The sequence below is a fragment of the Mercenaria mercenaria genome, chromosome 6, assembly GCF_021730395.1.
Source record: "Mercenaria mercenaria strain notata chromosome 6, MADL_Memer_1, whole genome shotgun sequence".
In the NCBI taxonomy this organism is placed as follows: Eukaryota; Metazoa; Mollusca; class Bivalvia; order Venerida; family Veneridae; genus Mercenaria; species Mercenaria mercenaria.
In genome coordinates this window covers 79324996-79347306 of record NC_069366.1, presented here as the reverse complement: position 1 = coordinate 79347306, position 22311 = coordinate 79324996, and the positions used below count along the sequence as shown (strand labels likewise).

The following is a 22311-nucleotide window of genomic DNA, read 5'->3' as shown; positions in this document are numbered from 1 at the left end:
GCATTGGTTGTCTTACTGACAGCTCTTGTCTAATATAGAAACCATGCAAATTGTTGTGAAAAAGTAATCAAGGAGGTGATGCTTTATGGTCTGCAAAAGGAATTGCTAGTTAAGTACATCTAAACTTTATACAAGATGTCTGCCTTAAAATGAAAAGATTGAGAACTTCTGGCAGTACTCTGCCACATTATGACCATAAGTTAACTAAACTATAGATTAAATGAATACACATAGATATGGCAGTTGACTTTAAGATAAGATAGGATGAAATAAGATTTATTAAAATTAGGCAAAATAGCAAACAAGTACCGGTACAAGCCCATGTCAGCTTTTGAACTGACATTTATAAGTAAGTTATTAAACCCTTATCATGCTGGACAAAATTGATTCTGCCTTTGTGACCTGTGTAGATCATGATCAGCCTGTACATCCATGCAGTCTGATCAAGATCTGCACTGTTCGCCATTCACTCAGTATCTTTTTGGTAAGCACCCCTTTTAACAACTAACAGTACTGTCCGAATTTAAAGAGGGACAAGTTCATTATTATAGAAATTTAGGAGGGTGAGCTATTAATTTTGTATTGCTCCTGTGTCAGAACCTGTTTTTAAAATAATGGTCAAGGTGGTATTGGAACGAAGAAAATATCACTTGTCTTTCAGATAGAGCCATGAGATGTTACAGAAATTATCCCATTTTATTATTTTTGTCCTAAACCATAGAAATGTACCAGAGTTTCTCATATTCCTGTGGATTTAGATTTGACTCTTCATCACAAACAACTTGTAGAATTTAAAACATTAAAATAACCATGGTGTAATAACAAGTCGAAGATATATTCTGTAGTATTGGGGAACATTAGTCAGTTACTTCCCCTGATTATGTCCAAGAAGTAGATTGGTCCTTCCTCTGTTTTTATCGTTGACTTCTTTGTAATTTTCAAAAGCAATATCTTTACTAAATTTCATTGGATTGGAAAATGATTAAGGACAGGTTTTCTTTTAGTGGCCTTCTGCTAAATATAGTTTGAATAATCATTTTTAGCTCAACTATTCGAAGAATAGTCTAGCTATTCTACTCACCATGGCGTCGGCGTCACACCTTGGTTAACCCTTTACCCCATAGGCAATTAGGCTTATCAGCTACTCTAAATCAATAGTGCATTCATGTATATACCTATCTATAATCAATAGATAACTTATCAGTTTATCTACTGCATCTCAATACAGGTAATTGGCCAGATTATAGGTTTTTCACACCTACATACTTTGAACCAAAATATTTCAATTTCATGATTAAAATACAGTAAAAGTGTCAATGTATGAAATTTACAGAATTAAATTCTCTTTCAAATGGTATAAATTTTTTTTCATTAAACCCAATAATAAATAATCTTTTCCTGGTTCAAAGTAAAGGAAATAAAAAAACGGACTGTTTTCAATGATAGAAATTTATTATTGTTCATAAATAAATTAATTTTACTCAATATTCTGACAAAAAATGAAACATATATACATCATACATAATTACATCAACACATAATTAAAAAAAAATATATATATATGTTATGAAAGTAAGAAAATTGCAATTCATAACACCAGGTATGAATGTTGTGTAATGTTTTTAGTTTCACTGTTTTTGTCAATTTATTTGCCAAGTATTTTGTAGAGACAAATAAATAAATACATACATATATAAATAAATAAATAAATAAATAAATACATAAATGAATGAATAAATAAATAAATAACTTGGCAAAATTTGATTTAAAAATATACTGACAAAAATGTTACAGAAAAAGTAAAAAAAAAAAATCCAAACACTCTTATGTACAGTTCTGCTAAATATCCATGTTTTTCAACTTTGTTACAGTTGAAACAGTGTACTTTCACTTTCCACAAACACCAGTTACATATCCAATTTCAATTTGAATAAATCCAACTGAATATTTGAAGCATTTACATATATATTACATATTTACATTTATATACATTATTTACACATTTCTACACGCATGTAAATCCAGTCAGAATTTTTGATTGCACTTTTCACTACTCACTGATTATGAAAGTGGGCATGGCACCCATCTTTGCATAAGTGTACCTGACAAACGGAACATCCATATACTGTCTCCCGACGAACATTGAGCACTTTGAGGTGATAGCGACATCTACCTTTATTACCCTGTAGTCTACATGAGATGTGTCCATTTACATTTTCAGCTTCAACTAACCCGACAGCACTACCTTCAGACCGCTTCCTCTTTCTGGAACAGTAGCCAGCAATAAAATCTCTTGCAAGTTCACACCTGAAGTCAAGGTGTCTAAATCGCTTCTTCTTGGTAATCCGCGTAGAAACATTCTTGTACACGATGTAAGCGTTAACAATTGCACAATTAATCAAGAACCAAAATATGTATTTCCACCATTTTTTTGAATTTCGTCCGACGTCATATTTCATCCGGTACTGATCATGTTGATCAACGCCACCCATGTACATATTTTATTTGTTAACAGTGGAAGGCTGACGAAGAGCAAGAACATTAGGACCACTCCTCCTTGTAGTCATGTTTACTTCAGATTCGTCACAATTCGTGGCAAGATGATGGACAAGTCTGTTGTCTTTCCAACATGTAGCAGTGAGGTTGGAATTACCCTTTTGCATAATTAGGAACTGTCCACGTTCTTTTACACTAGTTGGTTTTTTCTCTTCTGTAGGAAAGCCTTTCCTGTTTGTACGCACCGTGCCACAGCCATAAAGTCCATCCTGTAACAGATCTTGCATGAGTGGAATGCCCGTAAAGAAATTGTCAAAGTAAATATGTCTATTTGACCCATGAAGATTGTCTGTAAGTTTCCGTACCACATTGTAACCGAGACCATGTTCAGTTTGATTATTGTTCCTTCCTAAATAAATGTCGAAACGTGACAAGTACGCCGTGTTCGAAGCACAAGCCATCCATATTTTCACGCCTCTCTTGATTGGCTTTGCTGGCATGTATTGCTTGAAAGAAAGTTTCCCAGTGTACCGCACCATTGCTTCATCCACTGCGACTTCTCGACTTAGCGTGTAACGGTCTAGGAAGTTTGCCGACACATGACGAATAATTGGCCTAACCTTATAGAGTCTATCATATCCAGGCTGGTTACGGGCTGGCTCTGTGGCTCTGTCTGACACGTGTAAGTACTGGTTCAGTTTCTGGTAACGATTACACGTCATAACTTCCTTCATGCCTTCGTTGCCTAAGTATTTGTCTGTAGAATGATTAAGGACAGGTTTTCTTTTAGTGGCCTTCTGCTAAATATAGTTTGAATAATCATTTTTAGCTCAACTATTCGAAGAATAGTCTAGCTATTCTACTCACCATGGCGTCGGCGTCGGCGTCACACCTTGGTTAAGTTTTTGCATGCAAGTACATACAGCTATCATTTAAAGGCATATAGCTTTGAAACTTATTTATTCTTTTTCTAGGGCAATTACCAACCTCACTGGGTCAAGTTCCATAACTCTAACATGTATTTTGAGCAAATTATGCCCCCTTTTGGACTTAGAAAATTCTGGTTAAAGTTTTACATGCAAGTTACTATCTCCAAATCTAATGCAGATATTGAATTGAAACTTCACATGTGTCTTCGGGGTTATAAAACTAGTTGATAGCACCAAGTCCCATAACTCTGACCTTTATTTTGGCCAAATTATGCCCCCTTTTTGACTTAGAAAATTCTGGTTAAAGTTTTGCGTGCAAGTACATACAGCTATTACTAAAAGGCATATAGATTTGAAACTTATTTTTTCTTTTTCTAGATCAATTACCTACCTCACTGGGTCAAGTCCCATAACTCTGACATGTATTTTGGCCGAATTATGCCCCCTTTTGGACTTAGAAAATCCTGGTTAAAGTTTTACATGCAAGTGACTTTCTCCAAAACTACTACAGATATTAAATTGAAACTTCACGTGTCTTCGGGGTTATAAAACTAGTTGATAGCACCAAGTCCTATAACTCTGACATGTATTTTGGGCAAATTATGCCCCCTTTTGGACTTAGAAAATCCTGGTTAAAGTTTTGCGTGCAAGTACATACAGCTATTACCAAAAGGCATATAGCTTTGAAACTTATTTATTCTTTTTCTAGGTCAATTACCAACCTTACTGGGTCAAGTTCCATAACTCTTAACATGTATTTTGAGCAGATTATGCCCCCTTTTGGACTTAGAAAATTCTGGTTAAAGTTTTACATGCAAGTTACTATCCCCAAAACTAATGCAGATATTGAATGAAACTTAACATGTTTCTTCGGGGTTATAAAACTTGTTGATAGCACCAAGTCCCATAACTCTGATATGTATTTTGGTCAAATTATGTCCCCTTTCGAACTTAAAACTCTTTTGATATATATGTCAAATCCTGGTTAAAGTTTTACATGCAAGTAACTTTCTCCAAAACTACTACAGATATTAAATTGAAACTTCACATGTGTCTTCGGGGTTATAAAACTAGTTGATAGCACCAAGTCCCATAACTCTGATATGTATTTTGGTCAAATTATGTCCCCTTTCGAACTTAAAACTCTTTTGATATTTAACATTTTGGGTAATAATTTCCTGCTTCTGTGACAATATTTCGAATAGTCGAGCTTGGCTGTCTTACGGACAGCTCTTGTTATTTAGAAACCTACACATAAAAAGCATAATTTATTTTGACCAACCGCAACATCTTGGATAAAGGTTATAACAATAAAGTCAGAGGAATCCAACTGAAAGCATATTTATTTTGACCAACCGCAACATCTTGGATAAAGGTTATAACAAAAAAGTCAGAGGAATCCAACTGAAAGGGACCAATGTAATATTTGGTTATCCTTGCGCTTTATCATATAACCTTCCAAGGGAAGTGACAAGCTAATGTTCCTCAACATTATAACTTGACTACATGTATGGTCTTCCATGACTTGAAACATGTATAATCCCATATTCTTCAAAAACTGCCTTAGCTGCCTTAGTTCACCACAAAATGGCCAAAAAATAATGATATTATACTTTATTTGAGAATTTTCCCATGGATGATATTTCCTCCTGTGTTCACCATTGTCATGGCAGGAGAAAACTGTTCCATGAAACTTCTTACAGTACACATCAACTGTAGCAGATATATGTGATAAAATACTGTAAATGCAAGGATTCAGGGTTTAGTTTTGGAAAAAAAAATCTTATTTTTGTATACATTACTGACCAGTCAGAAACAAGTAAAACATTGCAATAATCCCTATCAAACGCTTTACCTTATTTTTGGTAATTTGTACTTCTTGAATTAATGTTTTCTGATCAATAAAGTGTTTCTTACCTATCTCTTCATCTCTGCACTTGTACTTTATTACAAAACACATAAGGAAGCTTCATCAGATTTACAAAGGTGTGGTAAACTTCCTGTTAATTTACTTGGCTAGATTTAGATTTCATCATTTTATTGCGATTTTTAGCTGGACTTTTCGAAGAAAAAGTAGAGCTATTGCACTCGCGTTGGCGTCGGTGTCGGCTTTGCCGTTGGTTAAAGTTTTTGATAAAATCAAATATCTCTGCAACTATCAAAGCTATTGACTTGAAACTTAAAATACTTATTAAACATCAAAGTCTACACCAGAAGAAACAATATCCATAACTCTGATTTGAATTTTGACAGAATTATGCCCCTTTTTAACTTGGCATTTTTTGTTAAAAGTCAGATATCTCTGTTACTGTTAAAGATTTTGACTTGAAACTCAAAATAGTTATTTACTATCAAAGTCTACACCAGAAGACACAATTCCCATAACTCTGTTTGAATTTTGACAGAGTTATGTCCCTTTTAGCTCGACTATTCAAAGAATAGTAGAGCTATTGGACTCACTCATGCGTCGGCGTCAGCGTTGGCGTCCCGATTTGGTTAAGGTTTTGTATGTAAGCTGGTATCTCAGTAACCACTTGTGGGAATGGATTGAAACTTCACACACTTATTCACTGTGATAAACTGACCTATATTGCACAGGTTCCATAACTCTGTTTTGCTTTTTGACAAAATTATGCCCCCTTTTCAACTTAGAAATTCTTGGTTAAGGTTTTGTATGTAAGCTGGTATCTCAGTAACCACTTGTGGGAATGGATTGAAACTTCACACACTTGTTCACTGTGATAAACTGACCTATATTGCACAGGTTCCATAACTCTGTTTTGTTTTTTGACAAAATTATGCCCCCTTTTTGACTTAGAAATTCTTGGTTAAGGTTTTGTTTGTAAGCTGGTATCTCAGTACCCACTTATGGGAATGGATTGAAACTTCACACACTTGTTCACTGTGATAAACTGACCTATATTGCACAGGTTCCATAACTCTGTTTTGCTTTTTGACAAAATTATGCCCCCTTTGGCTTAGAAATTCTTGGTTAAGGTTTTGTATGTAAGCTGGTATCTCGGTACCCACTAATGGGAATGGATTGAAACTTCACACACTCGTTCACTGTGCTAAACTGACCTACATTGCACAGGTTCCATAACTCTTTCTTCGCTTTTTTACAAAATTATGCCCCTTTTGAGACTTAGAAATTCTTGGTTAAGGTTTTGTATGTAAGCTGGCATCTCAGTACCCAGTAATGGGAATGGATTGAAACTTCACACACTTCTTTACTGTCATGATCTGACTTGCACTGTGTAGGTCCCATAACTCTATTTTGCATTTTTTTAAAAATGATCCCCTTTTTTCAGCTTAGCAGTTTTTGGTTAAGTTTTTGTATGTATGCTGGTATATCAGTATCCACTTATGTGAATGGATTGAAACTTCACACACTTGTTCACTTTATGAGCTGATAAGCACTATGACGGTTCCATAAACCTTTCTCCCATTTTTACAAAATTATGCCCCTTTTTCGACTTCTGTATTCATTCAGTTGACAAGGCTGTTGAATAGTCAAGCGTTGCTGTCCTCCGACAGCTCTTGTTAACTTAGAATTTTTTTTACTGGCAAAGCACAGAGAAAACTCGAGCACACTGTCTTATGGACAGCTCTTGTTTTCTTATAAAAGTTTAAGGGCGGGTGGTTGGGCGGGCGGCGTCCACAGACTTTGTCCGGAGCATGTTTTCTTCATGCATAGAGGGGTTTTGATGAAACTTGGCACAATGGTTCACCATCATGATGCAGAGTGTCATGCTCAAGAACCAGGCCCCTAGGTCTAAGGTCAAAGTCATGCTTAGAGGTCAAAGGTCAAATTTAAGAATGACTTTATCCGGAGCTTATCTTCATCATGCGTGGTTTGATTTTGATGTAACTTGGCCAAATTGTTCACCATGATGAGACAGAGTGTCTTGCGCAAGAACCAGATCCCTAGGTCTAAGCTCAAGGTCACACTTAGAGGCCAAAGATACAAGTCTGAAAACTAGGTCTAAGGTCAAGGTCACAGAGGTCAAAGGTCAAATACAAGAATGACTGTCCGGAGCATTTCTTTTTCATGCATGGAGGGATTTTGATATAAATTGGCACAAATGTTCACCACCATGAGACGGAGTGTCATGTGCAAGAACCAGGTCCCTTGGTCTAAGGTCAAGGTCACACTTAGAAGCCGAAGTTCATATACAAGAATGACTTTGTCCAGAGCATTTCTTCTTCATGCACGAAGGGATTTTTATGAAACTTGGCACAATTGTACACCATCATGAGACGGAATGTTATGCGCAGTCCCTTCTTTAGAATGACTTCCCTTTGTTGTTACTATAAATAGCTTATATTGTAACGTTTTCATTCCTAGTCGTAGGAAAATTGGAAACAACTTTTCTGTAGAACAACATGCATGTTACTTCCAAATTTGAGGTGTAATCTGACCTATCTCTACCTTATAAGGATTTTTGTGTGGATTTACAATTTTTTTTTTTTTGTTTTTTTTTTTTGTTTTTTAAAGATGAACTTCCCTTAGTTGTTATTATAAATAACTTAAATTGTAACTTTTTTTATAATTGACTGTAGGGAAAAACCAAGACCACTTTTCTGTGGTACGACATAGATGTCACTTTCAAATTTTAGGTGTATTTTGAGGTATCTCTACCTGGTTTTTTTGTGGACTTAAAAAAAACAAAAGAATTACAATAATTACTAAACAACCACAAAATTAAAATTCCATTTGCAAATACAGGTGCTAATGTAAAGAAATTTGCTTTGACAGGTGTATATTGTGACATTCTGGCACTCTGTTTTATAAGTTAAAAGCTTATTATAATCATTTATACACATGGATACAGTATTATGAAGTGAATAGATAAGAATCAAAATGTGGTTTCCAATAAAGCATGTAGAGTGTTCATTTTGTGGGGTTTCAGGTCATACTGACACAATTATTGGACATGGTGACTTTCCAGCTTTTGATGTTGGAGGAAGTGGGCACCTAGGTAGAACCACTAACCTTCTGTTAGCCAGCTGGATGGCTTCCTTACATGAAAGAATTCAATACCCTGTTGAGGCTTGAACTATATCGCTGAGGGGCAAGTGATTTGATGTCGGCGACCTTAACCACTTGGCCAAGGAGGCCCCTATAATTATGTTAATTATTTAGAAGTTAATACACGACAGAGCCGGGCCGGGAGGTGATAATCGGCACGGAAAATGAATAATGGCCCAAGGGCCATTATGAATTCCGGGCCGATTATCACCTCCCGGCCAGGCCCTAGCGTGTATTAATGTCTTTAATACATATGTTTTGTTGCACTACTCAAGGGGAGTAGAACCCGCCTGCTTAGCTCAGTAGGTAAGAGCGTTGGTCTACGGATCGCGGGGTCGTGAGTTCGATCCTCAGGCGAGGCGTATGTTCTCCGTGACTATTTGATAAACGACATTGTGTCTGAAATCATTAGTCCTCCACCTCTGATTCATGTGGGGAAGTTGGCAGTTACTTGCGTAGAACAGGTTTGTACTGGTACAGAATCCAGGAACACTGGTTAGGTTAACTTCCCGCCATTACATGACTGAAATACTGTTGAAAAACGGCGTTAAACCTAAAACAAACAAACAAACAAACAAACAAAGGAGTAGAATTAAAACTCCTGTCGCTAGATTTAAATGGCTAAATATTTTGGGGTACTTTTGGCTCATAATTTGTGTTTGTTCGTAGCCGGAAGCAATTTGGGATCATAAGTGAGTGTACTACGGTAAACTTATTCTTGCACATTTAGACAAATTAGATCTACAGAATTTCTTGTCGGTAAGGAGCTAAGTAGATCTAACTTCGTAATGTTTCTATCAAACTCATCAAATGGTTCGCCATTCTAAAAATGTGAAACAACACAGTTCTTGAAAAAACTGCAATTTATTAACAATACCTAGATATCTACATCTAGATCTGTGTTATGAAAAGAAGTCATGACAATTTCACTGAGAAGAAACCCGCAACTTCGTCGAAATTGTTGCGAATTATGCTGTTTTACAATGCATACCGTAGATACCCATGTATAATGCGCACCCGTGTATAATGCGGAAAGTCATCCAGTTTAATTGAGTGAACAGTTCTTCAGATGGAGCATCAAATGATTTATCAAGAATAATACGTGCAGCCCTTTTTTGAAATTTTACTATTCTGTTCTGAAGTTCTGAGCTACAGGAGCCCCATATTGTACAGCAGTAATCAAACTGTGGAAGAATGTACGCATTGTAAAATAGCTTTCTTGAGTGCAGATTTAGACAGTATTTGATACGCATTAAGATATAAAAGGGAGTTGCATTTTTTAAGTGTTTGGTCAACATGTGTTTTCTAGTTCAAGTTCTCATGGACGCCTAATATTTTTTCTTCATTTGATTGACTCAAAGCCTGATTGCTTAAGAAAATTGTTGATTCATTAGTCTGATTTAAATATTTTTGTACATGATGTGATTTAGATGAAGAGAGATACATTACTTTAGTTTTCTGAACATTTGGAATCATCGCATTTTGTTTGCACCATGTTTCAGTAATATTAATTTGAGACTGAAGTGAATTCTTGATTTCATTGATTGTTTTACCAAAAGCTGATATTGTTGTATCATCAGCAAACATATCGATTTGTGCATTATCATTGATATGGAGAGCAAGATCATTTATGTAAATTATGAAAAGTAAGGGCCCTAGAACTGAGCCTTGTGGCACACCTGCACATATTTCTTTTGCTTCTGATAAATGACCTGACATACTAACTTTCTGCTATCGGCTAGTGAGATAAGAGGAAACCCATTTAAGGGATTTAGAACAAAATTTAAAGCATTCTAGTTTCTTAAGCAGAAGTTCATGATTAATAAGGTCAAATGCCTTTGTCTGGTCTAAAAAAATTGTACCTACTATGTTGTTGTCATTTATAGCCTCAGTCCAGTGGTCTATTATGTTTGTCAGTGCTGTTTCACATGAGTGAAATTTACGAAATCCTGACTGATGTTCACTTAAAGATTATTTTCATCAAGATATAACTTCAAGTGATTTGAGACATGTCTTTCAAAGATTTTTGAGAGAACTGGCAGTATAGAAATTGGTCTATAGTTACTAATTTCTGATTTTGAGCCTTTTTTAAATAAAGGTGTTACTTTAGCAATTTTGAAAATTAAAGGAAAAGTACCCTTGTTAATACTAAGATTAATGATTGTCTGCAATGGTTTTGCAACTATTTCAGCACTTACTTTCAAAAATTTAGGTCCCAAACCATCAAGACCAGTAGATTTTCTGGGATTAAGTGATTTAAGTTCATTTTTTATGAAAACTTCTGTTATTTCTGGTATTACAAATTCCCCTGTGCTATTCACTTTATTGTTAACATAGTTTTTTATAACTTCAAAGTTCTGTTCATTAAAGTCTCCATGTATATTTGGCGCAGATTTGAAAACATTTGAGAAATGATTGTTAAATGATTCTGCTGCTATTTGTGGGTTAGTGATTGGTAAGCCATGTTTATCATGAACTAAACTTGTTTGATGGTTGACGCTTTTGCCAGACAAATCTTTGAGGTTTTTCCACAGTATTTTTGGATTGTTTTTATTGCTGCTGATGGCAGTTGCATAAAACGACTTTTTAGCTAGTGAAGTTAAGATTTTTACTTTTTCCCGCAGGTATTTATCTGAACCATGTCACCAGATAGTTTAGCATAATTTCTAGCTTTTATAGTTTCAGTGATATCAGCGTTGAACCAGTCAGGCTGATTATGATTTTTTACTCTTTTTAGCTCACCTGTCACAAAGTGACAAGGTGAGCTTTTGTGATCGCGCGGTGTCCGTCGTCAGTCGTCCGTCTGTGCATCCGTAAACTTTTGCTTGTGACCACTCTAGAGGTCACATTTTTCATGGGATCTTTATGAAAGTTGGTCAGAATGTTCATCTTGATGATATCTAGGTCAAGTTCAAAACTGGGTCACGTGCCATCAAAAACTAGGTCAGTAGGTCTAAAAATAGAAAAACATTGTGACCTCTCTAAAGGCCATATATTTCAAAAGATCTTCATGAAAATTGGTCAGAATGTTTATCTTGATGATATCTAGGTCAAGTTTGAAACTGGGTCACGTGCCATCAAAAACTAGGTCAGTAGGTCTAAAAATAGAAAAACCTTGTGACCTCTCTAGAGGCAATATATTTCACAAGATCTTCATGAAAATTGGTCAGAATGTTCACCTTGATGTTATCTAGGTCAAGTTCAAAACTGGGTCACGTGCCTTCAAAAACTAGGTCAGTAGATCAAATATTAGAAAAACCTTGTGACCTCTCTAGAGGCCATATTTTTCATGGGATCTGTATGAAAGTTAGTCTGAATGTTCATCTTGATGATATCTAGGTCAAGTTCGAAAGTGGGTCATGTACCTTCAAAAACTAGGTCAGTAGGTCAAATAATAGAAAAACCTTGTGACCTCTCTAAAGGCCATATTTTTCATGGGATTTGTATGAAAACTGGTCTGAATGTTCATCTTGATGATATCTAGGTCAAGTTCGAAACTGGGTCAACTGCGGTCAAAAACTAGGTCAGTAGGTCTAAAATTATTAAAATCTTTTGACCTCTCTAGAGGCCATATTTTTCAATGGATCTTCATGAAAATTGATCTGATGTTCACCTTGATGATATCTAGGTCAGTTTCGAAAATGGGTCACGTGCGGTCAAAAACTAGGTCAGTAGGTCTAAAAATAGAAAAACCTTGTGACCTCTCTAGAGGCCATATATTTCATGGGATCTGTATGAAAGTTAGTCTGAATGTTCATCTTGATGATATCTAGGTCAAGTTCGAAAGTGGGTCACGTACCTTCAAAAACTAGGTCAGTAGGTCAAATAATAGAAAAACCTTGTGACCTCTCTAAAGGCCATATTTTTCATGGGATTTGTATGAAAATTGGTCTGAATGTTCATCTTGATGATATCTAGGTCAAGTTCGAAACTGGGTCAACTGCGGTCAAAAACTAGGTCAGTAGGTCTAAAAATAGAAAAACCTTGTGACCTCTCTAGAGGCCATACTTGTGAATGGATCTTCATGAAAATTGGTCAGAATGTTCACCTTGATGATATCTAGATCAGTTTTGAAACTGGGTTACATGCCTTAAAAAACTAGGTCAGTAGGTCAAATAATAAAAAAACCTTGTGACCTCTCTAGAGGCCATACTTTTCATGGGATCTGTATGAAAGTTGGTCTGAATGTTCATCTTGATGATATCTAGATCAAATTTGAAACTGGGTCAACTGCGGTCAAAAACTAGGTCAGTAGGTCTAAAATTATTAAAATCTTTTGACCTCTCTAGAGGCCATATTTTTCAATGGATCTTCATGAAAATTGATCTGATGTTCACCTTGATGATATCTAGGTCAGTTTCGAAACTGGGTCATGTGCGGTCAAAAACTAGGCCAGTAGGTATAAAAGTAGAAAAACCTTGTGACCTCTCTAGAGGCCGTATTTTTCATGAGATCTTCATGAAAATTAGTGAGAATGTTCACCTTGATGATATCTAGGTAAAGTTCAAAACAGGGTCACGTACCTTCGAAAACTAGGTCAATAGGTCAAATAATAGAAAAACCTTGTGACCTGTCTAGAGACCATATTTTTCAGTGGATCTTCATGAAAATTGGTCAGAATTTTTATCTTGATAATACCTAGGTCATGTTCAAAACTAGGTCACTATGTCAAATAATAGAAAAAACGACGTCATACTCAAAACTGGGTCATGTGGAAAGAGGTGAGCAATTCAGGACCATCATGGTCCTCTTGTTTGTTTTTCAGGAGCATGCTCATTCAACACATTTTGAAATATTTTAATGAAGTAATCAAGAGCATCGTTAGGGTCATCAAAAACTTCTAGGACAGACCAAGGTTGATTTTGGAGACTGTTTCTGAATTCAGCTTCATTGAAATGTTTAAGGGATCTGTATTTGATAACTTTGTGTTCCGAACCATTCTGAGGGTTATGCTTTAATTTACGTGTAAAACACACAGGGTAATGATCACTGAGAGTTACGGTTGGAACATTTACATGGCATGTTAGAATAAAGATGGTAAATTATTGTTGAGGATTTGGAAGTTACTCTCGTGGGTTTATCCACAAGTTGCTTAAGATTATAGGATATTAGAATATTATTCCAAGCATTGTTTGAAGTAATATTGTTCTCATAATTATAGTTAAAATCACCTAAAAGCAATAACTCTTTGTTTTCCGTAAAAACATAATCCAAGGTTGTATCAACATCATCATTCCACATTGCTGGTGATGATGGCAGTCTGTATATATATCCAAGTAAGAAAGATTTTTGCTTATCATGTTTGATTTCCAGCCAGATAGATTCAACATTTTCACTTTCCAAATCTTCACAGCGTAAAACAGTAATATTTATTTTTCACGTATGCTAATACTCCACCGCCATTTGATTTCCTATCCTTACGAAATATGTTATAACCATTGAAATGAAATTCATTATCATGAAAAGATTCATTTAAAAAAGTTTCACAGAAACAAAAGATATCAATGTCACCATGCTGGCTGACTAAAAATTGAATTTCACTGAATTTGGGGTAAAAATAATGTATGTTTAAATGCATAGCTTTTAGTCCTGATTTGGTGTGGAATTGATCAGAGTAGTCTAATACAGTTTGTTCTTGTCTTTCATTGGTATTTTGGCTGGTTTGAATAGATAAATTAAGATCCATCTGAATGTTGTCAATTTGAGAAGAATTCTGCTGATACTCATTTTCTACCGATATTGTCTGTAAGCTGGTCCCCATTGATGAAATGCCCATGGGGGAAGGAGAACTGGTCTCCTCACTGGATGGTGTAGATGTCTCCACGCTCTGCTGTTTGACTGAATGTGAGGCTGTTTCAAGTTCTGAGCCTGCCGAAAATTTGACTGATTTGAAAGTCCATTTATCTGTAGCATTTTGTACAGATTAGATTTCAAGTTTTTACCAAAAATTACCCCACCTTTGCTTGATAAATGTACTTTCATCATAGTAGAGGCTTTGATCAATGCTGTTGTTTTGCAGGAAGATTTGAGTATTATCAATGAAGTCATGTCCATTGTTGTCACAAAATGATTTGTACAAGGAATTAGTTGTTTTTATCATACTAAATGAAAGGCGATCTTTTTTCTTCAGTAGTATTGATGAAATTATGATTTTGGCTTTTGGATTCTTTTCTAGTAAGCTTTTGGTTAGTTCACTAAGTTCTTTGACTATTTCTGGTGGTTCCTGTGCATCTGAGATATTGTTAATCCCAGCGTGAATTAAGAATACATCACAGTTCTTCATGTTTTGTTGAATTTCTCTTGACTGGTCAACATTCCCCTGTATATCCCTGATTTGAGCACCAGGATGGGATTTTATTGACACTTGTAGTCCCTTTCCTGATAATTTGGAGCTTTTAAGGATTTTTGTTACTGAATCACCTAAAATAAGTACTGTGTAAGTTTGCTTGTCATCCTTTGATTTTTATGCCCCCGAAGGGAGGCATATAGTTTTTGAACTGTCTGTCCGTCTGTCGGTCTGTCAGTCTGTCAGTCTGTCCGCAATTTTCGTGTCCGGTCCATATCTTTGTCATCGATGGATGGATTTTCAAATAACTTGGCATGAATGTGTACCACAGTAAGACGATGTGTCGCGCGCAAGACCCAGGTCCGTAGCTCAAAGGTCAAGGTCACACTTAGACATTAAAGGATAGTGCATTGATGGGCGTGTCCGGTCCATATCTTTGTCATCGATGGATGGATTTTCAGATAACTTGGCATGAATGTGTACCACAGTAGGATGACGTGTCGCGCGCAAGACCCAGGTCCGTAGCTCAAAGGTCAAGGTCACACTTAGACATTAAAGGATAGTGCATTGATGGGCGTGTCCGGTCCATATCTTTGTCATCGATGGATGGATTTTCAAATAACTTGGCATGAATGTGTACCACAGTAAGACGACGTGTCGCGTGCAAGACCCAGGTCCGTAGCTCAAAGGTCAAGGTCACACTTAGACGTTAAAGGTAATTTTTCATGATAGTGCATTGATGGGCCTGTCCGGTCCATATCTTTGTCATTCATGCATGGATTTTAAAATAACTACGCATGAATGTGTGACACAATAAGACGACGTGCCGCGCGCAAGACCCAGCTCCGTAGGTCAAAGGTCCTAAACTCTAACATCAGCCATAACTACTCATTCAAAGTGCCATCGGGGGCATATGTCATCCTATGGAGACAGCTCTTGTTGTACATTGCTGTAGTTCAACTCTGTTGTATCACTGTATCCACTTGTTTGAGGCTTCTCACAGCATTTTGTCAAATCTATCACTTGTGAATTTGAAGCTGAAGTGCAAGTACCTGTATCAGTGGATCCTGAAGCTGATGAGGGAGCAGATTTCAGTTTTAGCATTTCTTCCTGCAACGCACTAATTTCATCCCTTTCCTTTTGAAGATCTTGGCGAAGCATTTGGATGTCTATCAGAGTGGCAGATGTTTCAATTTTTTGTGATATTCTCAGGGTTTCAGATTTTACTGTGTTAACTTCATCATGGACGGATGATAATGATGACTTTATATTTGAGAGACGCTCCGTTTTTCTGTATTTCCTAACAGAATTGTTCAGGTTTTTCTGCTTTTCATTGTGATTCTGCTGTTTCAGTTTTTCAATATCTTCTTCTTGGACTAAATTGGTAGCATTTGCATCTGCAAGTTTTGATTCCAGCTCTTTAACTTTTTTGGAGAGAGATGTTATTTCCTTGCTTTGTCTAGTCACTTTAGATTGTGTGTCTGTCAGTGTTTTTTTCAAGGACTCTGCAATATCTACTACTTGAGTCAATTTCTTCTTTTGTTCATCATTTATTTGCTTGAGGCTGTCATTTTCCTTCCTGATTTGTACATTTTGATGTGTCAATTCTTTAATTTGCTGACTAGAGCATGGTACAATGTCCTCAGTCTGTGAGCTACAGTCACATTTTGAAAAAGTGTTAAGATTTGGAGTTGAGCATGTTGGTTCAAGGTTATCTGTGTCACATTCTATAGAAATTTCATTTTCTGGATGGAGAAAAGACTGTGCATCTTCCACGCTACAGATTATTTTTTTGTTATGTGTTTGTTCACATGTGTTGTTTTCAGATTTCGTTCGAGTATTATAACAGCTGTTGACTGGAGTGTATCCTTTTCCTTTAAGAGTGTTTTGTATATCATTTTGTATTTCTTTAACATAAGTTTGTTCAGATTGTTTTCTTTTAGATTTCCTCTGTTTATTGTATTGGATGTTGTTCACAGGGGTGTATCCTTTTCTCTTAACAGAGCTGATATCAGCTCCAGATCTGAGGCCTTCCAGTAGATCCCTATGGTAGTCTTCATCACCTTGCTTTTTGGCTTTCTTCAGTTCCCTTAAATATTTTGATTCTGAGGAGGATGTTAAACTTTTAAATCTTGAAATAAGAGATTTTGACCTTTTAACTGATGACACAGGTACTGATGGGGTATCATATGATTGCTTCTGAGTGTTTAACAAGTTGCTTGAAGACGGTCTGTTTCCATTTTGGTGCTATTGTTTCTCGTACAACAATTTTCTTTGATTTGTAGGAAGTAATTACAAGTCTTTGTCCTTCAATCTGTAGGTAGGCTACTAGAGCTGTTAGTGGTTTGTTTAATTTAAAGTCATATAATTGATATAACTGTTTGATGAACTGCTCATATGCTATGTTGTTGTGACAAGAAATTGAAATGCATTCCCCGAGGCATGTGTCAGCAGTGTCAAAAAATTCCATGTTTTGACTGTTATCACCATCTGTAGATTTATCACTTGAAGAAAATCCAGATATGTCTGTTCCTGTGTTTGAAGAAGGACTTAGCTCCATGACTTTTAGCACCTTTAGTAGGTATAAAAGATGTCTGAGATGGTTTAAGCCTTGAAGGTATTTAATGTTTTTCTAAGGTGTGAAAAGTTTTATCCAAAATATATTTATTAACTTTATTAAATCACTATCAAATTCCAGTTTTTCTAGAAATTCGTTAATGTTAAATTAAATCCAATGCTCACAACATATAGTCCATAATCCAACCAACATATCAATATATTTTTAGCTCGACTATTCATAGAATAGTAGAGCTATTGGACTCGCCCATGCGTCCACGTCCGCGTCGGCGTCCGCATCGGTGTCCGCGTCCCGATTTGGTTAAGCTTTTGTATGTAAGCTGGTATCTCAGCAACCACTTGTGGGAATGGATTGAAACTTCACACACTTATTCACTGTGATAAACTGACTTACATTGCACAGGTTCCATAACTCTGTTTTGCTTTTTTACAAAATTATGCCCCTTTTTTGACTTAAAAATTTTTGGTTAAGGTTTTGTATGTAAGCTGGTGTCTCAGTTACCACTTGTGGTAATGGATTGAAACTTCACACACTTATTTACTGTGATAAACTGACTTACATTGCACAGGTTCCATAACTCTATTTTGCTTTTTTACAAAATTATGCCCCTTTTGCGACTTAGAATATTTTGGTTAAGGTTTTGTATGTAAGCTGGTATCTCAGTACTCACTAATGGGAATGGATTGAAACTTCACACACTTGTTCACTGTCATGATCTGACATGCACAAAGCAGGTCCCATAACTTTATTTTGCTTTTTTACAAAATTATGCCCCTTTTTCAGCATAGAAATTTTTGGTGAAGTTTTTGTATGTAAGCTAGTATCTCAGTATCCACTAATGGGAAAGGATTGAAACTTCACACACTAGTTCACTGTCATGATATGACATGCAGTGCAAAGGGTCAATAACTCAACTTTGCATTTTACAAAATTATGCCCCTTTTTGAACTTAGGAGTTTTTGGGTTGAATTCTTATATGTAAGCTGGTATCTCAGTACCCACTAATGGGAATGGATTGAAACTTCATACACTTGTCCACTGTCATGAGCTGATAAGCACTATGCAGGTTCCATAACCCTGTTTTACTTTTTTACTAAATTATGCCCCTTTTTCAACTTCCTTATTCATTCAAGCGACAAGGCTGTTAAATAGTCCAGCGTTGCTGTCCTCTGACAGCTCTTGTTTATCAATAAAGTCCAAGAATTATGAAGTATAAGTCAGATTTTGTCAGAGCCAAGAAAGCATGACCTCTGTCTTTGACAGGATGAGGGGAGTGTGGGAGCTGGTATCCTCTAGCTGATGAAGATATTTTGTGCCAACCCCTCACCAAAAAAAAAAAAAAAAAAAAAAAAAAAAAAAAAAGATTGAACTACTGATTTCAAAATTCAACTTGTGCACTCTGGCCCCTTAGAGGTTAGGAGATTACCCCTATTATTTTGGAAGTCAGTAGATCAACGTTTATAAAACAGTAATCTGATGACTTCAACAATGCATCTTTATATGAAGGCTTTCAAGCCCTCTCTAATTTGTTCAGATAGGTCAGCTAATTTAAAGCCTTAAACAAAACACTTGATGGATCTTCAGAAAACGTGGTCTGTAGCATTCTTGTATAGTCTCTTTCTCGATGGATCGTCTTACTTCAGTTCATCTCGCATGACCCATTTTAGGGACTGCCAGAACAAAAAGGTAGTCAATTCAGTTTGGACAGTAATTATGACACTTTTCAGTTTTCGTACATTCTGTTAGTTAGAGATTAATTTAAGGAGCAAAAAGACCCATAGAGTTAGATCACTACTGGAAATGTACAGTTTATTACTTTTATTAAAATTTTGTAATAACCTCCCTGTAATATAAAACTATTTAAAAAGTGGGCTATTTCTGTAGATTGCACTAACTTCTAGTTTTATATTTGCATTTAATAATATTGGGATATTTCAACAACCTGAAACAAAATGCAATTTTTAAAACAGCATGTAGCTTAGGAATTCATCTACTTTTCAATTTGTCTTGGCTGCTCAGCCAGGATAGGTAAAGGGACGTAATAATGATCTTATAAACTTGGATTTCTAATGAATTTTGGCAAAATGGATACTTTTTGATGCAGATCTTTGGCAATTCTAATACAAAAGTGCTTATATTGATATCATTCCCTAGGCAAAATATATTTATTCTATTTATACTTATGCTAAAATAATGCTATTTTGGTTGGGCAACCAGGATAGGAAAATCAAATTTTAAAAATACTTCCAAAGAAAATCTTATATGAAACAAGATCTCATTGAACACGTATCATAAGTGTATATGATTAACTGTTTTGAAACAAATCCATACATGTGTTGACCAAAATCTGATTATACCATCTTTAAAAACAGAATTGAAATACCTTTAATGCTTGATGGATCTTCACCAAATTTATAAATTTATTCTGTAGCATTCTTGGTTGGGCCCAATCTCAAGTACGTTCAGATAGTTACCCATTACTGCCTTTTAGGACCAGGAAAAATGGAAGAAAAAAAATCATTAAAGTCAAGATTGAAATTTTAAACTACCACTTCTTGCATTTTTACTTGAAATAATCATATGTTAGGGATATGGTAAGAGAAGAAAGAAATACTGGCAGCTGGTTTCAGAAAACTTCTGTTTCACTGTATTCTTACGGCAGTTTTGGCCAGGCCATGCTTTAATTAAAACAGCTTTATGTTTTCTGCGCTTTGGCCAGCCTATCAAAATTATCGGACTTCTCTAACATGGTTTATGTATGAAACAGAAAATTTATTGACATTCTGTTTTTGTGCCAAAGTTAAAAATCATATTACCAGTTCTTTTTATGCCCCCGAAGGGAGGCATATAGTTTTTGAACCGTCCGTCTGTCTGTCGGTCTGTCCGCATTTTTCTTTCGTGTCCGGACCATATCTTTGTCATCGATGGATGGATTTTCAAATAACTTGGCATGAATATGTACCATAGTAAGACGACGTATCCCGCGCAAGACCCAGGTCCGTAGCTCAAAGGTCAAGGTCACACTTAGACATTAAATGATAGTGCATTGATGGGCGTGGCTGGTCCATATCTTTGTCATCGATGGATGGATTTTCAAATAACTTGGCATGAATGTGTACCACAGTAAGACGATGTGTCGTGTGCAAGACCCAGGTCCGTAGCTCAAAGGTCAAGGTCACACTTAGACATTAAAGGATAGTGCATTGATGGGCATGTCCGGTCCAGATCTTTGTCATCGATGGATGGATTTTCAAATAACTTGGCATGAATGTGTACCACAGTAAGACGACGTGTCGTGTGCAAGACCCAGGTCCGTAGCTCAAAGGTCAAGGTCACACTTAGACATTAAAGGATAGTGCATTGATGGGCGTGTCCGGTCCAGATCTTTGTCATCGATGGATGGATTTTCAAATAACTTGGCATGAATGTGTACCACAGTAAGATGACGTGTCACGCGCAAGACCCAGGTCCGTAGCTCAAAGGTCAAGGTCACACTTAGACGTTAAAGGTCATTTTTCATGATAGTGCATTGATGGGCGTGTCCGGTCCATATTTTTGTCATTCATGCATGGATTTTAAAATAACTACGCATGAATGTGTGACACAGTAAGACGACGTGTTGCGCGCAAGACCCAGCTCCGTAGGTCAAAGGTCCTAAACTCTAACATCGGCCATAACTATTCATTTAAAGTGCCATGGGGGGCATGTGTCACCCTATGGAGACAGCTCTTGTTATCATAATTACTAAAAGAAGAAGAAAAACATTGAAGGAAAAATTACTGAAAAAAAGGATACACTTGCATGTATTTCTGGATTAGATTTCCAGAAAAAAGGATGAAATGGTAGATTAAAGGTCAGCTATTGAATATTTTGACTATAATGGAAACATGAATTTTGAGATTTATATCTAAAAGTTTTATTCAAATATAAATTTTAACTGATTATTCTCTTCAAATGAAAATCTCTCTTCAAATGAAAAACATTTTAAATTATTAGAATGTTTAAATCATGCTGTAAAACCCAAAGGTGTTCAGTAAAGTATGGTGAATGAATGTAAAATGAATTATTCTGTAAACAATTAACATAGTGGATGAAGGTTTAAACACAGTGAATTAATGTTGAACGAAGTACTTTGTAAAAAGAATGTTATGAAACACAGTGGATGGACTCTCAAGTCAGCTATATTGTAAAACAGTAGCATGGTTAAATTGTTTTGTTAAATGAATTACAGTCAATCTTGTGTTAAGAGACCACCTAAGGGACAGGCAAAAAGTGGTCTCTTAAGACAACGGTCTCTCAGGACAAAGTACGGAGAATGGCCATAATATATTGGACTTAAGTTTTCACGTGGTTTTCATGTGGTGTATGTAATAGACACATTGGGTAAGGATGCAGATAAAATATATGTTATTCATATCAATTTAATAGTTTGAAATTCTCTTCATTTTATGCAAGTGTTTCAGAATAAAGATTAAGCTATGCATGAAATATTTACATACATCAATAGAACTTTTAAGTGTAATAAAGTGTGTGTTTTACTTCGATAAAATCAGCTGTTTTCACACAATGTTATTATGTTTCAAGAACGAAGTAAGCCATACCGTCGATGCCTTAAAGTTAATGTCCCCAAGATCACTCGCGAAATTAAAGAGCTTGAGTGCACAAGATAGGCCCAGACACGGGCATTCTCCTAGCAGTCACGTCCTTAAACCACTCATATACCAAATTGTTTACATCTTTGTGAACAGTTACTCTTCTCGCATGTTTACGATCACCTGAAACATTGTTTTCAATATCCTCCAACACTTCTGCTTTCCATTTCAGAATGTTTTGGATCTGGGTTTTTCATTTCTTTAGTAAGTTTACGAGCACTTTTGTTCTTACTTAATTCCAACACACGAGCTCTATCATCCAACGTTAACACTTTCCGTTTAGACATATTCAAGATCAATCAATTACACATAGGGTATCTTACAATACATGTATAACA

The 22311-nt window shown here is 36.0% G+C and overlaps 1 protein-coding gene across 1 annotated transcript; it reads right to left on the bottom strand.

Moving 5' to 3' along the window:
• Window positions 1-2501: 2501 nt before the first annotated feature.
• Window positions 2502-3230, bottom strand: LOC123549920 (piggyBac transposable element-derived protein 4-like). Its single transcript, XM_045338369.1, has one exon. It carries the CDS (start codon window positions 3228-3230, stop codon window positions 2502-2504), a length of 729 nt encoding a protein of 242 aa, XP_045194304.1.
• Window positions 3231-22311: the final 19081 nt, after the last annotated feature.